The sequence below is a fragment of the Hermetia illucens genome, chromosome 5 (assembly GCF_905115235.1).
Source record: "Hermetia illucens chromosome 5, iHerIll2.2.curated.20191125, whole genome shotgun sequence".
In the NCBI taxonomy this organism is placed as follows: Eukaryota; Metazoa; Arthropoda; class Insecta; order Diptera; family Stratiomyidae; genus Hermetia; species Hermetia illucens.
Window position 1 is genome coordinate 78,786,599 of NC_051853.1, and position 24,725 is coordinate 78,811,323.

At 43.7% G+C, this 24,725-nt stretch overlaps 2 protein-coding genes across 2 annotated transcripts in view; one reads left to right on the forward strand and one right to left on the reverse strand.

Moving 5' to 3' along the window:
- The window catches only part of LOC119656527 (putative leucine-rich repeat-containing protein DDB_G0290503), a 112,899-nt gene extending 99,402 nt beyond the window's left edge, over positions 1–13,497 (reverse strand). Inside the window, exon 1 of the mRNA XM_038062873.1 lies at positions 13,048–13,497. Coding sequence (XP_037918801.1) covers positions 13,048–13,224 — 177 coding nt within the window. The 5' untranslated portion in view covers positions 13,225–13,497. The remainder of the gene's footprint in view (positions 1–13,047) is intronic.
- A 331-nt stretch (positions 13,498–13,828) lies between these two features.
- Positions 13,829–23,526, forward strand: LOC119658001 (DNA-dependent metalloprotease SPRTN). The gene is made up of 6 exons (XM_038065221.1): positions 13,829–13,947; positions 14,001–14,327; positions 14,390–14,509; positions 21,754–22,060; positions 22,123–22,269; positions 22,330–23,526. The coding sequence occupies exons 1-6, from the start codon at positions 13,873–13,875 to the stop codon at positions 23,400–23,402; spliced, it is 2,049 nt and encodes a 682-aa protein (XP_037921149.1). The 5' UTR covers positions 13,829–13,872; the 3' UTR covers positions 23,403–23,526.
- Positions 23,527–24,725: the final 1,199 nt, after the last annotated feature.

The window sequence follows — 24,725 nt, forward strand, 5'->3', positions numbered from 1 at the left end:
ATGAATTCCAAAGAGCGTGTATAGAATTTTCGGAAATATATCCTTTGCATAGATCATATACTCTCAGGCTCTATACAAATTCAGCAACCCCGAGAATTGCATTTCAAATCAATGATGAGATTGCATCTCGACTGTGTGTTGATATGCAGCTACTGCAACTACAATCACTTGTATATTGTGGTGCAATTACAGCTGTCAGATTGCACGATCAGAAGATACGCTTTGGCGTTATTGGTTTGAGTGACCGAAGAAATCCACTATGGAAAATTCGCCTGAAATGTCGGCATGACGCACTAAGGCAGGACATTGTTAGGATGACTCAAATCAGCACTGGTAATGCCAGCAAACGGGCGAAGAACAATATGCTGGTGGTTTACCGGAAGTATGCCATCCCCAGTGAGATACCCGTAGTTGAAATTCTGGACACACTAAAGCAGAAACTTTCTGTCGTATGCAGTCGGTTGCGACTGCGAGTAGGAAAGTCACTCCAGACGTATTCAGAATGTCAAGAACCAGCGGAGTTTTTCCGGATCACTTAACGAATCCCAACAGAACATCCAGATAGTACAGTTTTCGGTAACGGAAGCGAAACAGTATTGGTTTGGAAGTTGGGGGTTACTTGCCAGTATGCTAAGTGGATTACGGCTGTCATGCCAATACCCCGGGTATGAATTTTGCAGATGTTATCGAAGAGGAAGCAGCTATAACCAACTCGAAGAACTGGAGGGGCCCTGGTCTGGATCCGGTGCAGAATTTCTGGTATAAATTGGTCATTATTCGGCCTGAGGAATTTCCACCTTTCTTCATTGCGGGAATTACCTTCCTTGTCTCTAAAAAAGACACAGTTCAGGGCCGCGCAGACACAAGATCGATTACTTGCTTACCAACCCTCTACAAATTCATAATGTCCGTTATTAGTGGAAGGGTTAACGCGTTCTTCGAGACTAACAAAATTGTATCTGAGGAGCAGAAGGACTGCCAAGAGTCCGATCAACGGGTCGCAAAGGGCAACTTAGTAACAACTCGACAAGCAAATAGAGGCTAAGGAAATCTCTTTGGTTGCTATGTTGATTTCGCCAAGGCTTTTGACAACGTCTATATTGCATTAATCCGAAATTAATAAACCTGTTGGTGCCAGACTTGTCAGTGCATTCATATGAGGGTACTAACACTTCAGAGACCATCCGTATACGGAGAGGCACCTTCCAGGGGGATTGATTGAGTCCTCTTTGATTCTGTATGGCACTGAATGATGCTAGAGGACATGGTTTCGCAATTAAATATGGCCTACACGCTAAGTGCGAGCTCCCATTCGTGATGTATTTAGATGACATCAAGTTGTATGCTGGTACTGATGACCATCTCAGAAGTCTGTTACGGATAATAGACATGTTTAGCCGTTATATTCGCCGGTGTAATACACGGACAGGCATAGTTCTGTAAGTTGATTGAGCCCTTGCCTCGGGAAATCAAAGAAATTTGGCTACAGGAATTATATCTAAATCACTCACGGCTTTCCTCGATGTCCTGGGACTTGTACACAGTTTGGTTCAAACCATGCAGAAGTACACCATTCTACATAAGTGGTCGATATTACGGGCAGTTCTCGATGAATTTTCCCTCTGACCTAAAACCGGCCACCTCCACCTGTATATTCTAAAGTAGGTAAGATCGTCCGAGCCTAAATGCTTGATATTTTCTATTATGTAAAATCTAGCATCTGCCGAGATTGTGGCAATTCGGAAAAAAAATTAAAAACGATAAGCCAATTACTCTTCGACAATAAAAAAATTGAAAAGGATATCTTTGAAAAATTGTAATAACATGAAGAAAAGAACGTTTGCCAGCAGGACACGGGTGTGAATATAATAATCGATGGAGCAATCATGGAAGGAGAATCGGGGTAATAAAGGTTTTCAAATAACCAGATTATCTATCTGGTTCAGCCTTGCAAATTGCTAGGACGAAGGATGCCTGTGGCAAAACTGGTAGTTAAGGGGACGATACGGCCTCGTATTTTATATGATTCCTCAGAGTTAAGAACTACCTACCTTAAAAAGATCCTCGTCAAGTGGTATTCTTGTAAACCTGCGAGCTCCGCAAGCATTATATCTAACATATGTGGCCTAAGTTTTTGCAGCTTCGGTTCCCCACTTACTTAAACTAACCCAATATATTCTGTGCTATCTTTCAGTACATCTAAAAATCATTATATCCGAAATATAATTTGCAATAATTGTAAAAGAGAGTTCCCATTCCATGAGGGAATTATTTCAAATTTTGAAGTGTGCTACTGTTTTCCGGGTACTGTATGGTCAATTTAAAAATAACTCAAAAACCACTAACCCTTTGATACATTTGTAAACATTTTCAACTTAATTTATGTTCAAATTAATCGGAACGTGGGAAAGTTTAATATATGAAACTCCCGCTAATACGATATATCAATACGGCCCAAGTAAATAGTAATCAGGAATTTCAATCTCTTCCGATTACGATAACATCATGGAAAAAACTAATGTATTTCCAGTATTTTACGAAGCGATGATGTAAGGAACAGATCCAGTAACATTTAACCGTAAAATTCCCGTCCTCGTTTCTTTTGGAACCTAGTTTCTCCCGGGTTTTTATCAGCGACAGCTGCTAACTGCCTAGATATGAGGGGCGAACTAGCACATTACTCACGCAGGGGCAGATGAAACGTTGCGCACCGCCAATGGTTTTGATGTAATTGTAATTGACATATGGCAAGGTATACTGCTAATACAGAAAAAAGGATAGCACCCCCTATCCCGATAATGTTTATACTAAGGCATATGAGCAAACAATGCTAACAGTTAGATCCCCTTTTATAGTATTGTCTCTTGACATGGAGGGAAATATATGGTGTGCTAATCGTAAAGGTGGGAAGTTCTTCGATAAAGATGCATATGTACCTGATACACATGTAATATAAAATAAATCGGCAAATCAATATCCATATATGGAGTGATGTGCGCAATTGAATCAACTGAGGGCAGAAAAATAGCTTATCGCAAATAATACGGACTTATCGATTAACGCGGTTGTATCCAGATATTTTTAAGGAGAACCTAAACTGTCCGACTATCCTGTAGCAGAAGGGTCAACTAAATTGCATTAATGGTTTATATTCCATTTAAATTTTATTGTGCCTGCTTTAGACGTCTTTTTACTGGTTTCCATAGTCATAGTCACGTACCGAAGCAGCATACCCTTGTGAACTGGGCGAATAGTTTTCAAACAACAGGATCTATGAGACCAGAAACTACCCATGGGGATGACTGCACTGTACATACCTCAGAAAACAATGAAGGAATACGGCAAGTGATACTAGCCAGCCCTCGTCTCCCGGCGGTACGTCAGGCTCTACTTAAATCAATTCACAAAATCCTACACGTGAATCTTTGTTTCCACCCTTATAAAGTTACAATTTTACGAGAAGGATCAAGTATAGTTTTTATCATGCGTAAAGAAGCTCATTTTTCGAAAAAGATAAACGAAATTTCTGATAATGGGCCATCCAATAGCTCTCAAGAACTACATCAACGACCTCTGCACGCCAATGGTTTAGAGGGGCATCCACGTTTACGCATTTTTATGTGGCTAACTGTATTAGAAGCTTATGTTGTCCCAGACAAATCACTTTCGAAGTTTTCACGAAAACCACATTACGAAATTGTACCTATTATCTGCTAAGTTTGAAAGGACTATGGACAATTTGGTCACCCCTACAAGATGTCGGTTTTTGGCCGTTTTATTTATTCAAACGACGCCCTGTGAGTAACTAAAAGTCCTTCCTGGATGTTGTAAAAGGCAAATAAATGGGATAGAAATCTATGGGTTAGTAACCTGAAAATTTCGAAATTATATAGCTACCGAAACGTCAACAATGCCTCGAATAAGGACTTGCCTCACACCGAAGGCCTTTAGCTATCGAAAATAGAGTATGATTGGTTTCTGTGAATGTACGAACGCTCCTCATCAATGGTATCGAGGGTACCCAGGATGCTTGCTTTATCCAACTTGAGCGAGAATTCCAGCGATATAACCGGAAAATTTAGGAACTAAGCAAAGTAAGATGGTGGAACTCTGGAGAGTACTCCTCTCTTTCTTGCGGCAATGTGCTTTTGTATTCTGGAAAGCCAAGTGGTAGCAGGCGTAAATCCAGTGTCGGGTTGCTACTGACAGCTACCGCAAGGCGCGCTCTTTTGATTTGGGAGCCGGTTTGTGACAGGATTCTAACTGAAAAGTTTCGGTAACGGAAGTTAAGAAGCATCACAATTGTCCAGTGCTATGCACCAACGGAGGTTTCCGATATAGTGCAAAGGGACGCTGAGCAATTTTACACAGTTCCGGAGAGTATTCCTTTAAGTGACATTATGATCGTGATGAATGATCTAAGATGGTCTCTGACAACACCTTGCTCGCTACTGTTTTGGCAATCATTGGTGGCACATTGTTCGAGCGCAAAGCTTCCAATAAATTCGGCTGGAGTTCAACTGATCGAGACTGTATGGGCAATCACATTGACCGCTTTGCGATCAGCAGTAGATGTAGGAGTTATCTTCTAGGTTTGCGTAGCAACAGAGGTGCTGACATCGGCCTTGAAAAGTCTGATGGTCGCTTACCTTCGCTTACGTGCTGAGTCTGCCACTTCTCGCAGAGCTACAAGTTCAATATCAAATGCTTAGATGACTCTTCATCGATTTTGAGAAAGCTTTTGCCAGCATGAACAGGGGAAGTATCTTGAGTGATCGACGCAGGAGGGGCATTCTGAAGAAAGTAATGGCTCTTATCAGAGCAACATATGATAATCGCTGTTTCTTGAAGGGCTAAAAAGCTTAAAAATTTTAAAGAACGCACCTAGCTGTGCATCCATCGAACCCATATTCAATTTGAACAAAAACAGTTAATTTCCTGTTTGAACCTAACGCCAAAGACGTTCAGCAATCTAAAAGATCGTTGATATTTATTCAACTGAGAAATTTGTTCTGCTCGTGTCTACCTTCATGCCACCGGAAATAAAAATGCTACTAGTGTTATAAAAGAGATAAGGCATTCTTCTTCCGCTCATGTGACACAAATTAAAACTGAAGTGAATACTTCAACAACAGTGGCGAAATATACAATGTTGATGCCAACCTTTCTAAGCGTACAATCTGGCGCAGCAAGATTTTAAGGCAAAGTTCGCTGACATCTAGTCTTTATATGTGAAGCTCTTAGATGCTAAAAAAACTATTATGTCTCTGAAAAGGACCATACTGCTTACAAATTGTGTATTACGCAGATAAATGTTTTGATCAATAAGTCTGAATATAGTAAGAGGTAGTATAGGTCTTAGGGCGAGAAAGTGACTTGGTACCCACGAAGAAGCGTAGAACTTGGAAAACGCTCGCTGAACCAATACTTCCTAATGAAACCTGCCTTTGTCGGCTTTGAAAACCTAATGCAACGACTATGCACTCTGCCCTTACGAGGCAATTTCGAGAAATAGGCCTCTTTAACCTTCACGGCCCTGCAGAAGAGACCGCACAACCGAAGAAGGATACCTTCTACGAAGCAGTGGAACGAACCCTTTAACCCTATCCGAGGTATGATATCAAAATCATGCTTGGAGATTTTGATAGCCAAATAGGACATAAAACTACCAATGGCAATGGACTCCGCATTATTCAAATAGCAGTGTCATACGAAAGTACCTGATTTGCGCAGAAAGAGACCCCTACCTATAGCTATCTTTTTGCCATGCTGCTCCAGGCTCGAATAACAACACCACCGTAACACTTTGGAGATATCGATGTTATGGGATCTTCACAACCACGTCCCCATTGATACAGCTACAACTATATTTGGCTCCAGTGTAAACGATGCATATCGGGCAACGCAGTAATCTCAGTGAAGCGGGCACGCGCAGAGTGTAACCATGAACTCCGTTGAGCGGAAAAGCGAGTTCATAGACAGACACATGAAGCCTGGGACAACTGGCAAATCTGTGAACTCAAGAAGGGCCGGGAGCAACCGCACTGGACGCGAAAATTTTACCAATAAGACAGCAGAGTAATGCCATATACACTTCCATGCTCATCCTGTGAAACAAAAAGTGAAATCTCATTTCCGACTATATGGTCAAATTGGAGCAAAGGATTGAGTATGCAATTCATCGGTTCAAGAATCATAAGCCGCCGGCAACTCCTGCTCAAGATTTGAAAGAGTGAGTCAGTGTCTGATGACTAACAACAACAGTGCAGTCATTATAGAGATATCACGTTTCTAAGTACCATCTACAAGATATTCTCCGCTATTTTGCTAGGCCGGATAGCCCCATACGCCCAGAACATTATTTACCCGCACCAAGCTTCTTTCCAGACAAATCAGCGATAGATACGATTTTCTACCTGCGGCAAGCGATGGAAAAACTAAAAATAAAACTAGGTAGCTTTCTCCAACTACAATATATTTCAATAGTTAATAAATACGTATTTCGAGAGCTACTTACTCTACTAAAGCTTAAGTACTGAGGAAGAGAGTAAGTAGCTCTATGGCCATCAGTTACACAATTTCTTCATCGAATTCAACGCCACCTAAGATAGCATAGCGAGGGTAAAATTGTAGAGGGCATGAGGGAATTCGGTATCCAAGCCAAATTGATAAGACTGACTAGCCAGACCGCGAACAATGTGCAAAGTCATATAAAAGCTGCAGGATCACTTTCGAGATCTTCCACCACCAACAATGGTCTAAGACAAGAGGAAGCCGCCCTATCGTGCTTCAATTCTAACCAGGCCCTGGAAAAAGTGGTGCTGAAGTATCGGAGAGGCACGATCCTCTTTGGGTCCTCACAACTATTGACCTACGCTGACGATATCGACATTACAGGAAGAACAACCCGAGATATATAGTCGCCTTCAACTAGATAAAGCAGGCAGCGACCAACTGGAATTTTTTGGGGATGCAAATTAATGAAGGCAAAACGAAATATATATGACAAAATCGATGGACAATTGTTGGGCGTCAACAGAGCCGTCTCAGCTTACAAAAACTATTCTGCTCGAAACGTTTCAGCATAGGACCAAAGCTCTTATTCTACAAGACAATGATCTTGCCAATCCACATGTATTCCATGTTAAGGTCCCAACAGAAAAAATCACGAACCGTTAGTCGCGTTCGGAATAAGAATCACTTGGATATCAACACACAAGAAAACGTGGAGGCGAGTTCTCTGCCCTGAAAAACAGAGACAGTCTCTCCAGGTTATGCAACAGGTTGGCAACCTGTCCACAGTACATTCCCGTTTTGGAACCCAAAATTGGGTCACGTATCGGATAGGAAATGCAGCAATTCTACGGGAACGAGAAAAGGACTACGAGTTTGATACCTGGAATGTGTGCTAATTGGCCCTCTTAAAGAAAAGTACAAAATCTGTAGATGGCTTGGGGATCCAGAATGTCAACTTATTAGGCAATGATGTATTTGACTGTGGAACGTACACTAGCAGGGAAAAGTCTCAAATGCGAAAAAGCTGCATGGCTTTTGTCGTCGACAAGAATTTCGCTCGCAACATCACAGACTTTAGACCAATCAAAGAAAAAAATGGTGTACTTCGAGTGAAAACTAAATTTAGTAACAGATATGCTCCAACGGAAGACAAGGACGACTCAGTATTTGATTCACTGCCTTCAAACAACATGAGGATAGTAGGGTAGGTATTTATCAGTGGCCGCTTCGAGGAGCCCAATTAGCGCTTTGGTGCGCCGTTTTGATGCTGCAAACTCCTAAGACAGTGACTCTTGTTATGGGAGGCAGAGTCCAGCCGGCTCGGGTCTTCAGAGTCAGTCCGTAGTATTCACGAAGGAAAGCAGCTCTCCCACCCTGCCGCTATAAATCTCTCTGAGGTCCCCAAAGTATGGTTTACCCAGTGTCCGCAGCCTGACTCTAGCCAGAGCTGGGCAATCGCAGAGAAAGTGCATGAGGGTTTCCCTTCCTTCTCCGCAGCTTCGGCAATGTGATTTGTAAGGTATGCCGAGCCTAGCAGCATAGTCCCCTATGGGCCAGTGCCCGTGCAGACCGCCGTAATCTTGAATGCATTTGCACGCGTCTGGCACAGGAGCTCTCGTGATCGGGCTATGTTATAAGTGGGCCAAATTCTCCTTGACTTGGCACAGCTTGTAAGTCTTCGCCATCTCAGGCCCGCGGCTGCTAGGTAGTGCGAGTAAACTCCGCCCCCGACAGCCGCCAGCGGAACACCGACTATATTCGCCGAGGGACTGCCAAGAGCAGAGCCTTCCCTGCTAATCCGTCAGCCCGCTCATTCCCCTCCATGTTCCTATGCCCGGGAACCCAGAGGAGAGTGACCTTGAGCGTGCCGCCCTGACGGTTGAGCGCGTCTCTGCACTACCCCACCAGCCGGGAAGATGTCGTTGAGTACAAGGCCTTGATTGCCACTTGGCTGTCGGTCAGAATGGCTATGTTACGCTTGGCGCTCAAATTACGCTCCAGCCATCGACAGACTTCTAATATCGCCAGTACTTCCGCCTGGAATGCACTGGCGAAACGTGGGAGACCATACGATTTGGATACACCGTGTGTATTCGAGAAAACCCCCGCGCCGACTCCATAGGCCATCTTTGTTCCATCCGTAAAGAATACTGTATCATAGTCTTGCAACACGCCACCGGTCTTCCACTTTGCCCTGGTTGGAAGTTCCACAGCAAAGTTTCTCGTGAAGTTCAGCTTGCGTGTGACATAGTCCGTGGGGGATGCCCAGATTTCCCGAGGTATTTCATCTAGGATGTTGCTGTGGCCGTAGGACTTCGCTGTCCAGCATCCGGACTCACGTAGTCTGACGGCACTGCACGCTGCAACATATTTAATGTGGAGGTCTAAGGGGAGGAGATGCAGGAGTACATTGAGAGCATTTGCCGGGCAGGATTGCAGAGCCCCAGTAGCACCTGCACACGCGGTTCTTTGAATCCTATTAAGCTTCATTCTATTGTATTTTTTTCTTCAAAGCCTGCCACCATACAATTGGGCCGTACGTTAGGATCGGACGCACTACAGCGGTGTACATCCAGAGAACCATCCTCGGCCGGACACCCCATTTCTTTACAAAGGTTCTCTTGCAGGCCTAGAAGGCTATACAGGCCTTCATAACCCTCAGTACCATGTTCAACCTCCAATTTAGCTTAGGATCCAGGATTACACCCAGATACTTTACATTAGAGGAAAGAACCAATCTTTGTTCATTCAGCCGTGGTAGATAGAATTCAGGTATCCTTTTCTTGGTGGTGTGGTGGTGGGCGTATGCTGAGTCCGCATTTTGCGCCCCACAAGCACACCTTTCGCAACGCTCCTTCCATGATGTCGCTCATAATGGACAGAAACATCCCTGATACTAATATCACCAAGTCGTCAGCATACGCCACCACCTTTACCCCGCTGATGTCCAATGTACGTAAAATTTTGTCCATTACTATTAACCAGAGCACCGGTGAGATGGCGTCATCCTGAGCCTCACAGCTCTGGTCAAGAGGTTGCCTCCCAGATCCGACTGGATTATCTACTAACTCAGCATGGATATAATCCAATGCGTAAGATACCCCTCCAATCCACCAGTATACCAATGCCATCAAGGCTTCCTTGATGGCATTGGTATACTGCTTCTATATCCAAGAAGGCAGCAAGGGTATACTGTTTGTTCTGCAGCGACCGCTCAACCGTGCCAATTACCCCGTGGAGGGCGGTTTCTGTGGATTTTCCTTTGAGGTAGGCATGCTGGGACTTAGAGAAAGGAGTTCTCTCCATAATCGTCCTTAAGTGAATATCCAGGATGCGTTCTAGGGTCTTCAGCACAAAAGAGGATAGTACCCAGCGACTTCAACGCTAAGATCAGAAGAGCTAGTCCACCGTAGAACTACTGCGGACCGTAGTCTCGAGAATACAACCAACAAGAATAGAAATAGGCTCACAAAATTCGTTTTCAATAGAGATATGAAAATCTCTTCAACTTCTTTCTCTACCCACAGGAACACAAGCGAACGTGAATCTCACCAGATGGAATTACATTTAACCAGATTGGTCATGTTATCATGAAGAAACGCCCTGCATCTAGCACCTTTGACTTACGTTTATACCGCAGCGCAAATTGTGATAGCGACGATTAACAGGTTATCGATGCCGAGTGGCATATAATGGGAGTAGCTGGCTTAGCCTAGCTATCCGATTCGAATTTGATAAGCTCCGGTACAAAGCAATGACATCGGAAGAAAAACATCGGATACGAACCTCGAAGCAAAAGGAATGGTTTGACGACGGATACCAGCTAGCCATTGTTAAGAAAACCCTTTCATACCAACAGTACAAGGAGCGATCCATAACAGCTAAACGAGACAAATAGGTAGAATTAAGACGTACTCCTGACAAAATATATGGTTACCATTTACGCCATATTGGTGTAACACGCCATTGTTCACGATTACCTGAAATGCGCTTCAGCTCACTCCAACCGTTGGCCATTTTAGGAGAGGGGATTCCACTCCATGCATCCAACAGATATCATTAGCGTTGTCGAAAAATGTCATAGTTCATTAAATCCCTCCACGTCCTCCAGACAAGGCGACACGGAGACCGTCACCGATAACAAGAAGAAATAATTTCGGCGACAAGATACAACCTTGACGAACTCAGCTTTGTACCTCAAATTCCTCTGAGATTTTAACTCGATGAAGCACGTGAAATTTTGCGCCATAATATGTTGCTCTGATAATAGCTATTAGTTTCTCCGGAATACCCCTTCTGCGTAGATCAATCGAGATACTCTTCCTGCTCATGCTGTCGAAAGCTTTCTTGAAATTGATGAAGAGTAGATGAAGCGAAGATTTAAACTCTGCGCACTGTTTCAAAATATTTGCGTGGTGTTGATATAGTCAATGCAGAAGGATCCGAAGCGGAAACCAGTCCTCTCTGTCGATCAAGCTTGCGAGGTGTTCTTTGATGGGTTCCATGAATATTCTATGACGGCAGGGAGCACTCAGACACGGGTGTCCTTCTTTGGAATCTTGATAGATTCCCAAGATTTGCAGTTACAGCGATAAATAACTCTCGGAGAGGCCGACAAACCCAGTGACTTTACCATGTTTGCGTGGCCGAAATGATTTTTCTTCTGTTTGGAGCAACAATCCGTATCCCCATTTTACGGTGACTAGCCATTTCATCCACAAGAGGGGGAACTTCACCGGATGTGATACCCTTAAGAACCGTAATGAAATGTTCTTCCTACCTCTTCAGCTGCGGGTCATCGTGAGAGAACGGCATCGGAGTTCGAGAGCGTCACAGTGATCAACCACTTCCACTCATTGCTCCGCTTCCACGAGCCGCAGTCAGCCAAATCTTATGATGTCCTTTAGGACTTCCCGAGAAGAGCATTTATGATGGCGGTCTAATGGTCATCGACATTCTCGAGAGACTCCGCGCATATGCCGCCCGACCAGCATAATAGTTCTCTTACTTTTGAGTGACAGCTGGATCATACAAATGGTTGATGTTGAACTTGGAGTTGTTAAAACTCTGCAACCATGCGAGAAGTCGCTGACGCAACCGAACGTAAGCAACCATCAGATGGTGATCCCTTTCGAAGCCGATGTTAGCGACTTTCTTGTTACATCCATGCAGGAGACAGCTCCCACATCTATTGCTGATCGCCAAGTGGACGATCTGATTGTCAGAACGGTGCCGGTCGCTGGAATAGTTCGAATAATATCCTACCAATGATGGCGCAATGCTGACCACGTTGCTCAATACAGTGTACTATAGTGTACCGTTACGGTCTTGAATGAAGTGCTCTAACACACTTGAAGGCCCTGATCCAATATGGACTGTTGCGCCAACGATTATTTTAGTGATGGCGGAAGCTACAGAAATTCACAAACCTCGCCTTACGGTCGCTAAGACCGTTTTCCCCTATCATGTCTGAGCCCACCTTGACATTCAAATTACCCGTTACAACACAATATCATTTTTGGAAGCCTAAATTGCGTGTGATTGTTCGTAGAAAGTATCCTTTTCGACTATATGGTGCCTATGTTGGCTATATGTTGGTGCCTAGGGCTGTTCAATTGTGATGCTCCATAACCTGGATCGGAATCTTGGAGTAACCATTAGAAAGAACTCAACACCGGATTCGCATGTGCAACCAATTAGCTTTCCAGAGTAACGAAGACGAACCAGGCCTCAGGAGAATCTTACACCTAGTGAGGGTGGACGGCGAGTGGCGAATAAGATGGACCGGTGAGTTGTAGCCATGATATGACGAGCCACAAGCTACCGTCCATATTCCGAAAGTTCCAGTAGGCAAGCTATGAAGAGCGTATGCATTCAAAAGCCGTCACCTAGGGAACCCTGAAACAGATGAGACTACACAGCGAAATCGAAAGATGCGGTCACTCGATCCAGAGGTGAGTTTTCGAGATGTCAAGGACTAAAACGCCTTAGGAAAAGAAGATATTAAATTTCTCAAAGTCGCTCTCAAAAGCAAGGATTTCAGCACGTTAGTTGTCAATTGGAAGCTATGACGAGCATTTCGAGGCTGAAACTCTTCACGTATCTGATTGGGGATTAATAAGAAACTCCAAAATCATAGCTTCCAGCTTCAGTAATATCTTATCATGAAGAAACATTAATTTTACTGCGACGCGCTCATAATCTCGCCGTTGTTCAAAATTCGCAGGCACAATGCCTGTTCGCGTCAACTCATCTAAGTCGTTCGGTACCAATTTTCGTACAAACTCTGATACCACTTCCGTAACGAAGCGATTAATATGATAATAAGACGCTCGGCCAAGGTCAGTTTGGAAAAAGCTGTTTTGCTGAATAAATTTGGCAGAGCAAATCGACACCAGCTGGAACGGCTACAAATCAATAAAGTGCATCTGGAAGGATCGACGACACGTCTAGGAGGACTTCCCACTCGGAACAACTGTTGCTCAGCTGCCGACCGGGTCGCCCCTTGAACATTTTAAACAATTCATTTACCTCGGAATCTTTCGTTGCGCACAATGAAGTCAATTCCTCGTTTTTCTGCTGAGACACCAGAAGCAGCTCCGCGGGGTTTTGCTCCTCCTCCTCCGTAGCATTCTCGGCCAGGACCTCTTGCGCGAATGTTGTTATTTGGCCCTTGATGGAATTCAGACTTGTGTTGAACCACGACATCTTGCAAACATTAAATGTCTTTTTAGAGTTTTTCTTTCGTATTTCACTACATTCGCTTGAATTGTTCGACTCTCAACTTGACACCATGTCTTGCTCGGGGCGCGGTGTCTGAAGACGATATTCGATTGCGCAGCGCACTTGTAACGTTACGAATAAACAATTAATTTGGTTATTTACGTTTTTTTCTTGTCGCGTAAAGAAATGATGTTATAGTTTTTGACGTCTTCCACGACGAGTTGGCAGAATTTTTATTTTGATGTCGGGCTTCCCGAATGTCAACTGATTGTCTATAATCAGCTGATCGATCGCTGTCAAGAATGGAAAATTTAGTTGTTTTGAAATTGTTGTTTGCGAAATTAGTTAAAATTTAAAAACGTTTCTTTATAACTGCATAGTATAAATAAAGCTATAAACTTAGAATTTTTGAAAATACAGCTCGTCCAAATAAATCTGTGTTAAGAAAACAAAAAAAAGTATTGTTTTGGAAAGCAATCTCCAATCATTTGAGCGAATATTTTCTGACATCAAATTTGTGTTCAAGAAGAAGAGTGCGAAAATTTACAGAATCTTGTAAACGTCACATGTGAAAACAATACGGAGGACGTCTCGCCTTCTTCTTGCGGAGATCCTCGTTCTCTGAACCCAATAATGGGCGACGGAGATTATCTGATGGCACTGGAGCTCCAGAGGGAGTTTGAACGTGAGATGGAGTTACCAGAGGATGTCAGTTATCATTTGATTAGTAGTGTCTTAATATTGACAGCCTATATCCGCAGGTCAAAGTGAAAGCGAAGAACGAATCAAACGAGAAATGGAAGCATCGTCAAACGAATGCAGACCTGAATAGCACGCAGAACCTTGTCCATCCTGCGTGGGAAACCCTGGACCCAACGCCAGATGTTCACTCCTTGTTCAGCGCCTTCGACAATAAGTTCTTCCAGGGTCGACTGAAATGCGTCACTTTGGAGTGGAGCAAGCGGATGTATTCCTGCGCAGGAATTTGCTATTCCAGCCGAAATAGATTCGGGATGGCTGTTACGATCAGGTTGAGTGAGCCGTTGCTTAAACTGAGGTCGCGGAAGGATCTCGTTGAGACGCTTCTGGTACGTAGCAAGTCGGACATGGTTGGAAGTAGCTCTGGCAATTGCGACTTACTTTCTTGCAGCATGAGATGATCCACGCTTACTGCTCGGTACTGGGTATTAGAGAAGGCAACGGTGGGCATGGTCCCAACTTTAAAAAAATTATGCATGGTATAAACAAGGTCGCAGGAACGAATATAACGGTGAGTACGTGGTGGACTTTTTTGATTTCCTTCGTTTGCAGTTGCTTCAAATTTTCCCATTTAATACAAACCCCTCCCAACTGATCCAAGCCCTAATCTTAACGAATACTCTTGACCTTTGCATCGGTTCTTTGCATATTTCTTAAGAAACGGCTCATTGAAAGGAAACTTCACTTAGCGCAGTACCACGGGTTCTTGTGAAGTCGATTACATCCTCGAAATCTCAAAAAAATACAAATCATGGCGGAAACGTCGCAGTATTTGCCACAATAGATGTGATGACCTTTTTGAACCATTAAAAAGGTTCTATTTTCTGTTAAATTGGAAATCACTGGCATGCAAGGGCAATTGGTGCAAAATTTATCTTGTTCTGACCTCCAGATGCGGCCCACGTCGTTCACAAAAGAGGGCGGTTCCCCCGGCCTGCAGCCAAAGATTCTTCGAGATCATCAAAGACTTATTTGCCTAGTGACCCCTGCCTGGCTGGGAAATCGTTAGGTAAACGCCGTCTCCAACTTGAGACGCTGCCACAGGAAAAGAGCCGGAATCCTGCAAATATTCGCGCGCATCTGGCTCAAAAGCATTCGTAATTGGGTTTTTGGGGTAGCAGAGTGAGATCACCCTTTATTCAACCCAGCTGGCGAGTGATCACCATCTATTACCGGGAATCCAGAGGAGAGTGATGTTGAATTGTCGCACAGACTGCCCCTCTGGCTTGGAGGAGGCCCAAATAATGGCTTAGCAGTCGGCCAAAAAGACCATACTACACATGGAACTAGCCAGCCGTCGACAGTCTTCCAGTATCGATAACGCTTTTGCTTGTAATACACTGGCGTATCCTGGAAGGCCGTACGACCCGGCTTCACTGCGTATTCGACCACACAAATCATCCTTAATCTGTCGAAAAAGAATATTACGTCGTAACTCTGTAATACACCGCAGGTCTTCCACTCTGTCCTGACTCTAAAGACCGACCTGAAATTCCTCTTGAAACTTGCATGATTTAAGCGTGTTTTAGTTTGGAAAAGGACGACTTATCCATGATTGCCCACCGTGGGATCTCGAAGACACGCTCTAGGGTCTTCAACACAAAAGTCGAACCTCCACGGTTTCTGTACGGAAACCACGCGGGTACCTCTCCAGAATCGCTGATGTTACCGATGCTCTCGCAGTAATCCAGCCAAGACCGTTCCTTGGTAGTCCCGATGACCGCCTCACATCACTTCAAGCAGTTCTCGTCTCGTTCAGAAGCGGAAAAGCCAATAATTGTGCCTCCCCCCTTTTTAAATTTCCTGAAATTGGACGGATCTTCGTTCTACCACGGAATATTGTCTCTTTATTTTCAAATATTTTCTCTAGAGCTCCGACCTTTGGCCCAAGTTCGTCTGTCGTGCCAATGTTACATTGCGAACAGAGTTGCATGAGTTTGTTCTTAATAACTTCACCAGACTTCCTCCAGTCGATCCAATTGTTGTCCGAGAAGGATTTTTGATCAGACTCTTTTTAGTTCTCCACCTGGAAAGTCCAATTCTCGGTTAATAAGGTGATAACAAGATCTTCCTCCCAAGCATCACAGTTTGCTGGGCTGGGAAGAGGAAGGTTGATGTAATGCCTCTTTTACACACTGATATGTTGGTGTTAATAATGAAGTCGAAGCGGGACTCACCTGTTTCGTTATTTCTGAACTGCCTCAGAGCGGGTACCACCCATTGCAGCCTATCAAGGTTAGCCTTCCTTCCTAATATGAAAGACGTCAGATGATGCGATTCTTCAAGTGGCGCTAGCTGTGAATCAAGTAACCTGAAAAGATGCTGCTCCAGTTTTACCACGGTTAGGTCACTAGAACGCAGGTCAGGCGTGGAGGTTCTAGGTCTCTTCCGATCTTGCACTAAAGAATGTAATGTTTTCTGGCGCTGCCAATTACTTCCAGACTAGTGTTAGTTCCAGTTAGTTCTAGTTACTTCCAGACATTTGTCTAGAATTAGAACTTTTAATTATTTTGCTTGTCTACCGAAGAGATCTACTCCCTAAAGCTTCAGGATTAAGTAGAACAGTCACTCGGTAGAAGAATCAATCTACTCACAACTCTAACTTTGTGAACGCCACAATGAGAAGCAAGTCAGGTGTTGCATTTAAATAAACATGTCGCATATATAATATAAACACAGCTTTCATTCAACCTCTGCTATCTACCTAAGCCAACACGCCTGCAGACTCCGACCGCGGTAAACTGGGCACTAAGTTTTCCAGACTTCAACTCCCACGTCCCTGAGATTTGGTTTAAAATAGTGGTGCAAGTTCGCTTACGCGAGGAATTAATAAAGTTGTTGTGTGCCAGCCAGAAGGAGAGAATAAAACAGCTCATGGAAGACATATATATGGGTTACCAGGAACCCTCCCTATTTCGGAGGCACTGATGAGAAGTCTATGATTAAGACGTTTGCCTGCTGCTCTTCAACCGATTATGGCGACGATGGATGTTCAGCCACTACAAACTGCAGCCCACATAGCTGATAAGCTCTCCGCCACGCTTCTGTCAAGTATCGCAGAAGCAACATTTTCGTCTTCAGCAACGGAAACCAATTTAACGCAACTAATGCAGCAATTATCAAGTCAGCTTCACACGGTCGAACCAATGTCGACGCTCTCATTCGCAGCCCAGATCCAGAAGTCTTCGTCCCAACGTGTATGCTGTTATCACTGGAGATTTAATGCCGAAGGCACAATATGTGTGAAACCGTGTAACTAGACTTCAGAAAGCGTATTATGGTTTTCATGCCGCCTGTTTATGTTCGACAAAAATACGAGAACATAGTTCCTTATAGACCGATATATACGATTATTCCAAATTCCAAGGACCATGTAGAAAGGCACGGTTCGAACTTTCGGCTGCTAATGAAACATCAATTGTCACATAAGGAATCGCTAACTTCTCACTCAGCCTCGGCCTTCGACGGGATTCAACATGTAGATTTGTTACCTTTCTCCACCCATACTTGGAGCAGATTTTTTAGCACATTACGGACTGTTTACAGATCTTTAGCACAGTTGATTTCGCGACTCAACAATTTTCCTTACCTGCCAAGGAGATGTGGCAGAATGTACAATCCCAACCATCACAACAACTACTGGAGGAACCCCTTATCAGAATATCCTAAATTAGTATCCAGAAATAACTCATCCGGACGAGACTAGAAAAATGGCGTAATACCAAGCTAAGCATCAAATAGTCACAACGCCAGGACCACCAGTTGCTTTAAAATTGAACATCTTTTTCTTCAACCTTTTTCCCGTTCACAAGCCGGGTCGGCTCGTTGTGATCGTTTTCGCCATTTGGCTTTATCAAATGCCTGATATGGATGCAATTTCGAGACTTTTAAATCCCCATACAGCGTATCAAGCCACCGTTGTTTTGGCCTGCCTTTTGTTTGTTTACCCTCGACTTCGATGTTCAGACAATCTTGGCAAGTGAATTCTCGTTAGCTCGAATTGCGTGACCATACCATCGAAGACGCCTCTCTGACAATTTTTCTACGATCGGTGCAACCCCATAACGATCGCGAATATCCTCATTTCGAATGTGATTCCATTACCGCAAGATGCCGTTCATTGTTTTTTATAGTCGGCCAACATTCAGAACTATAGAGAGCGACAGGACGGACGACATTGCGGTAAATTTTAGATTTGATACGTCGATCACAAAGAATACCAGTTGTGGAACGCCACTTCATCCAGCTAGGATTGGCGCGTCCATCAAATAGTCAGTCCGTGAATGGCACCCTTGCATATGGTGCCTAAAAAGAATAACGAGTGGAGACCGTGCTCAACCCCCGCACTTCCGCCGACAAGTACCCACTTCGCAACTTCCAAGATTTCGCCCAAACGCCTTATGGTCAAACTGTCTTTTCAACATCAATCAATTAATCATCTTACCAAAACTAGACTGGAACAGGAGACGCTGCTTGAACATCCAAAATCTGGATCTTTGGCCATTTTCTGCGGTGCATCTGACTTCCCGATTGGAGCAGTCCTCCAACAGCGGGTTGGTTAGGGCAAGTGAGTTCACCATCTTTATGAATCACAAGGCACTAACCTTCGTCTTCCATAAAAAGAACGAGTGCTCACCAAGTCAATTTTACCGTCTACATTAGATTGGGCAATTTACCACCATACCCAGCACGTATCCGGTTGCAACAATGTTGTTGCGGGAGCATTATCGCTCATTGAGGAGTTGCAATTAATTATCGATTACCAAAAGTTTACAAAGTCTCAGTCTGTGGACGAAGAGCTCAACATGCTACAAGGAAACATAGGGCTTTGACTAAAGTAAATTCCAGGTTCCGGACGTCAACGGCAGGTTATGGTGTGTTGCATCCACTGGTATTATCCGACCTTACATCAGTCAACCATTCCGAAAAACTATTTTCAATAGTTTACCCTATTAAGTTCCGCTCGTCGACAGTACTGGCATTCTTCGAAATCTTGTTCAGGATGTGAAACCAAACTCCCCCTTGACCCTCGGCGTATGCTGTTTCTCCTTGGCTTGGAGATTTATTAGTATCTTGTACAACGCCGGCAGGATGGTCCTTCAGTTGTTGTTTCGATTTATTTCTTGCCAGATTCTCTTGCGCCTAAAACATGATTAGTAGTCAAACGGTTCCTCGCCCATTGGTTGACCATAGTCAAGCCCAGCCCTGCATACTGTTAGCCCGTCTGACGACAGTTTTCAACGGTCACGTCAGGGTGGTATTGTAAAGACTTTCGCCATTATGCAACGTTTACCTAAACCAAAATCGAACCAAGTCAAAACTAAATAAGTACATAAAACCATCAAAATCAAAAACGCCAAGCGATGACGGCTTTATGGCTTCTTACCGGGGCAGAAGCAAATCGTCAGACGCTGTCCCACCTCTGCTCTGGGAGTAGCGTGACCGAAGCGGCTCGCAGATGTTGACCGCTTCTGTCACGCTGCTCCCAGGGCAGAGATGAGGCAGCATCTGACGATTTGTCTCTGCCCTGGTAAGAAGCCGTAAAGCTGTCATCGCCTGGCGTTTTGTGGGGTTTGGGTGCAAGCCCTAAGCGAGGGGTCCCTGGACCGGGAGAGAGGGAGTAAGTTGCTCCTCATTTGGTCCGGTCCAACATTAAGTTGATGCGGACTTAGGACTCCACAATTCTCAAAAAAATATACATCAAAATAACTTTTGGTTAGGAGTTTTGCATATAGATATAGATCAACTCATGGTTTGATGAAGTTCACTTCACATATCCAACGAAAAACAGATCTCTGTCAGGTCGTTGATGAGAGAAAGTCACTATTATCATTCTAAAGTCAAAAATGCTCGACATTCACATTCTCACATTCTCACGCTACACAAAGAGGTAATTCAAGTTGAAAATGGGCTCCCGCAAGGACCCTATCTTAGCACGATAAACGTTTTCGGTGCTCTGCCTACCAATGCAAATAGGAAAAGCGCGATGAGTAGTCAAAATGAGAATCTTGATTTTATTGGTTTTTAGCTTTATTTTGACTTTGCTTGCCTTTGTTTCCAAATCCAGAGACATTTGATCAACATCCATGACGCGATGAGGGCGTAGTCGAGATGTTTGAGGAAAGATGTCATGGTCCCTTGAAACCCCTTCGTTCTCCCGCCGACACATCCTTGACACGTGGCCGGCGCGTTGCACTTCGACTTTCTTCTTGTTCCGATCGCCAGCGATTGCGAACGTAGTCAACGACATTGACCGGTGATTGTGAAAAGAGTTTTGTCTTCGTTTGAATTGCTTTGTAATAGCGAATTTATGATTCTCGCGCTGCGTCTTCAGCGTCCCCCCATTTCATTTTCAACTTGTCGAATGTTTTTAATATTGAATCCATCATAAACTCACATTCTACGGGCAAAGTGTAAAAAGTGATTTTCATTCCCCGACATTAAAGAGAACTTGTGAAAGTGCTAAACGCCTATCCCAGCGTCTTCCGGTTTGGCATTGTTGTGGATTTCTCGCAAAACTTCCCTTTGTTCGGCTTGATGAGAATGACCTCTGGCCGTCGTTTACCCCTTCTCTTTTTCTTTGCTACAGTGGAGTCATTGCCGTCGCTTTTAAACTTACCTACTTTGTTGTTATTGCATTTTCTTCCTTCCTTGGCGGCTAATCAATGGTATCAATTTTCATTCTCTGGCCACCTCACACTTCTTGACCAGCCTTTTCTTCTTTATCCTAGTCTTTCGGGTGAAGTCCATCCTCTCCGATATGATGCCTTGCATTTCCACCTGACTGGCGATTTCATCATTCATTTTTCCCGACAGCGGCTCGAAATTTGCCATCTTTTCACGTGGCTTATTTCCAATCTCGAACTCCTTTTTGCCCACCAGAACTCTTACCCTTCACGGTGTCACTCCTTTTTTCACTACCACCTTTCTCCGTTGGGACAATGGGCCTCATTACTTTTTCAGTAGCTGACCGTCTTAACATGCACAGGGTTTTATAGTGAATCATTTGCATAATCATCGTCATCGCCGCTCACGTTAGTTCACCAACATGCTGACTGGTCTTTAACTGGGGGTACCAACTGGGAGGTGTGAGTCCACTGAATTCGAAAATAACGGCACCATTGCCACCCAGGAATGTCGCTCTTCTGTTCGATCCTATTTGGCCTCTCCTTGATGCCTTCTGTACTAATGTACTTCCTCTATATCCAGGAAGGCAGCTAAAGTTATATTGCTTATAGTGTAGCGACCGCTTAATCGGGCTAATTACCTCGTGAAGATTTTCTTTGACGGAGGGGGGCATTATCTACCACTAAGTTCGCAAAAGGAGTGAAAATTACTGGTTTCTATAACGTTGAAACCTTGGAACATTACCGTAGGGCTGTGGAAAAGAAGAAGCCAGATATATGGGCAAGTGGGAAGTCGATAATGCTGCACCATGACAACGCCCCTGTACACTCTTCGCTTCTCATTCACGATTGCCGCTCCTCATCCTCCCTTCTCACTAAATTTAGCTCCAGGCGACTTATTTCTACCCCCTACATGAAAAGGTCATGTGATGGCCCTCGTATTAATCCACGAGTGAAGGGAAATATTGGAATTTGGAATTTAGCAGCAACATTTGGGTTCCTTTTACTTCCTCTAACTTTTTGTTTGGAGAACAGCCTCGCGGATTTGCGCTAACACTTTTCTGAAATAAACGTAAAGGAGCGTCTATAGCAATGTAAAAAATAAACAGTTTTCACTTTTTCCTTGTAGGTTTACCACAGTTTTCACGATGAAGTGGACATCTACAAAACCCATTGGTGGCGCTGCAACGGCATCTGCCAACACCGCAAACCATTCTTCGGTTACGTTAAACGCACTTCCAATCGGGCGCCGGGACCAAACGATATTTGGTGGAGGCAACATTTGGAATCTTGCGGCGGGACATTTTTAAAAATTCGAGAGCCTGAAAAGAAAAAAGCGAAATCCGAGAAGGAAAACAATCCGAAAGCGGCTTCTTCTTCCAAAGACATCCGCACTTTCTTTGGAAATGAGAATAAAAATAGCAACAAACCTAAAGGTAGCTTGTCACATTATTGATCTGAACAAACATATATATTTCAAGATACGTTTAAATTTAAGGATTCGTGAAAAGTAACGGTGGCGGGACGATTGTGATAAATGATGATGGAAATGCAAGAACTGCCGAGAAACCCTGGACATCGACGCCCAAGAAAACTGGATTTCAAACGGGCACGAACAAAGTGGTTGGGTTCAAAGATTTGACTGGTACTAGTTCCGAAATTTATAAAATTCCCTTCAGATAATTTTATTAATGTCGATTCCCAGGTACTCAGGGCACCCCCAGCGTACAACAGAGGCCAACAATAGACCTCTCCAAGACTGGCTATTCCTTAACTAGTTCCTCTACCTCTACCTCTACCACCTTAGATAGTGCTGCTCCGAACAAGGTTGATCGCGATCATCTGCGTAACGTTTGGGCGAATAGATTCCCTTCAAATTCCAGCAAACGACCAAATGAAGATAAAGACGATAAATCTGTAGACAATGATGAAAGTGAAGAAAAACGGCGTAAGCTTGATACAGAGAGAGGAAAAGAGGAGGAAACATTGGATAATTTAATAGAAATTAATGAATCTTGGACTGAGATAGATGACGAAGTAATGTTGAAGGTGGATCATCAGGACGTAATAGATATATCGAGCGATGAAGATGATAACGCGGTGCCTTTAGTAGAGGTGAGTGCACCAATCAGTACAAAGTTGGAGAAGCAAACATCCGAAGAGCGTCAGAAACTAATTAAGCAAGAAATTTTGGACTCATCTGACTGCATGCTCTCTGAAGATGATATTGAGCTACTTGACGATGACTACAATGACGACATCGTCACCGCCAGTGCTGAACTGGCGGATACATCTCTCATCGACGATCTATTCGGTGAAGACACTTTACTGAGTGATTTCAAGAAACAAAATGCCGTAGTTGCCTCAAACTCACGTTACCATTCCGACCCCAAAAACGATATCATCTCCTGCCCAATATGCCAAGATAAAGTCGTGCGACAGTTTTTCTCCGACCACTTGGAGGGCTGCAGCGGAATCTCAACGAAGATTGTCGCGCCGAAATCGAAGGCGAAAGCTCCGGTTCCTAAGCGAAAGAATGAAAGTCGCTCAAACAATTTAAGTCCAAATTCTGTGAAACGAGCACTGCAGGAAGCGGGATATGAAGAAAATGAATTCGCTAATATCTTAGAAATGGATGAATCGCCACCGAGGGGAAACGAAGGACAGAACCGAAGGCGTCCTTTGGATACTTCAACGCATGCTTGCCCAGTCTGCGGTAGGGAAGTTGATGTCGACCGAATTAATGAGCATTTGGACATTTGTTTGCCCGGACGTTAATGGGATCTCTTTTTGAATTGTTTTGTTTTTTTTTATTTTATATTAAGTGAACAACTCTGTGTTAATTTTAGTTTGCAGATTACTATCCTAGTTTTAGCTTGTAGAAGAAATAAAATGATTCTTACTATAATGAAGGTATTTTTAATCTGCCTTCAGCGGACTTTCTCTTTCAGAATCTGATAAAAACACACTTTTCTAAGATTTTTTTGCAAAACCTATTATACATCCTTTTGTATGTTACTATGTACAGTAACTCTTAAAACCGATCACGCTTTTGCCAAATTCTATCTGCATTGTTTGAAAATGTATGAGTGAAATCACTAAAGGTATCGGGTTCTAGCGATATCGAACTTACACATCAATGGCGCATCTTGAGATTCTTTCAATAAGATTATTTTTGTCGTACCAATTTGTGTCGATAGTAAAGGTGACACGCTTTGGGAGTGCGAATGGAGTGAATAAAAACAAAGTACTTGGAGCAGGTTTGACTAATATTCAATCAAACGGGTGGAAAAAGTATTAAAGAAATGCCGGTTCATAGTCGAAAATCCAGCCAAACTTAGGATGCCAGACCCCGCACTGCCGAGAATAAAGGGTTTATCTAAAATCCACAAACCTGGCTACGAATTCCGGGAAATTATAACTGCCACAAATTTCCCACACAAAATATCTCCAAGTGGCTGTTAAGTAGATTTAAAGAACTAGGGGGTTTCCCGCTGAAAAAACCATCCGGAATAGAGAGAATTGCATCAGCAAGCTAAAGGAAGTAGAATTCACGTCGGATGAGCGTATAGTGTCATTTGACGTGGAGGCTTTGTTTCCAACCGCCCCGGTGAAGAAGGCGCTTCTTTATCTGGATGAGTGGCTACTAAGTAAAAATCCCACATCTTTGGCATTGAAAAGAGAAACAGGGATGCTCATGAAACTTGCGGAGGTATGCATGACGGGCAGCTACCGGACATTCAGAAGGAAGTTCTGCAAATGAATCAGAGGGTGGCAATGGGGAACCCCCTACATTCCAAAGGCCCCAAAGATGTGGACAAGATATGTGGATGGCATGTTCACCATTGTCCACGAAGACAAAGCGGACCAAATACTGGAAATCCTGAATAAGGTACATCGAAACCTAAGATTCACAATGGTGATAGAGGACAATGCAGAACTCCCATTTCTAGATTTAAAAATCATTCGAGAGGAAAAGAGAATCTTTTGATATCTATTCAAAGCCTACACACACGCAGCGAACGATTCCAAAAAATTCGAACCATTCCATTTGCATACAATGATCTAGCGATTGTTCCTCTTGCCCCTCAGTGCTACAAG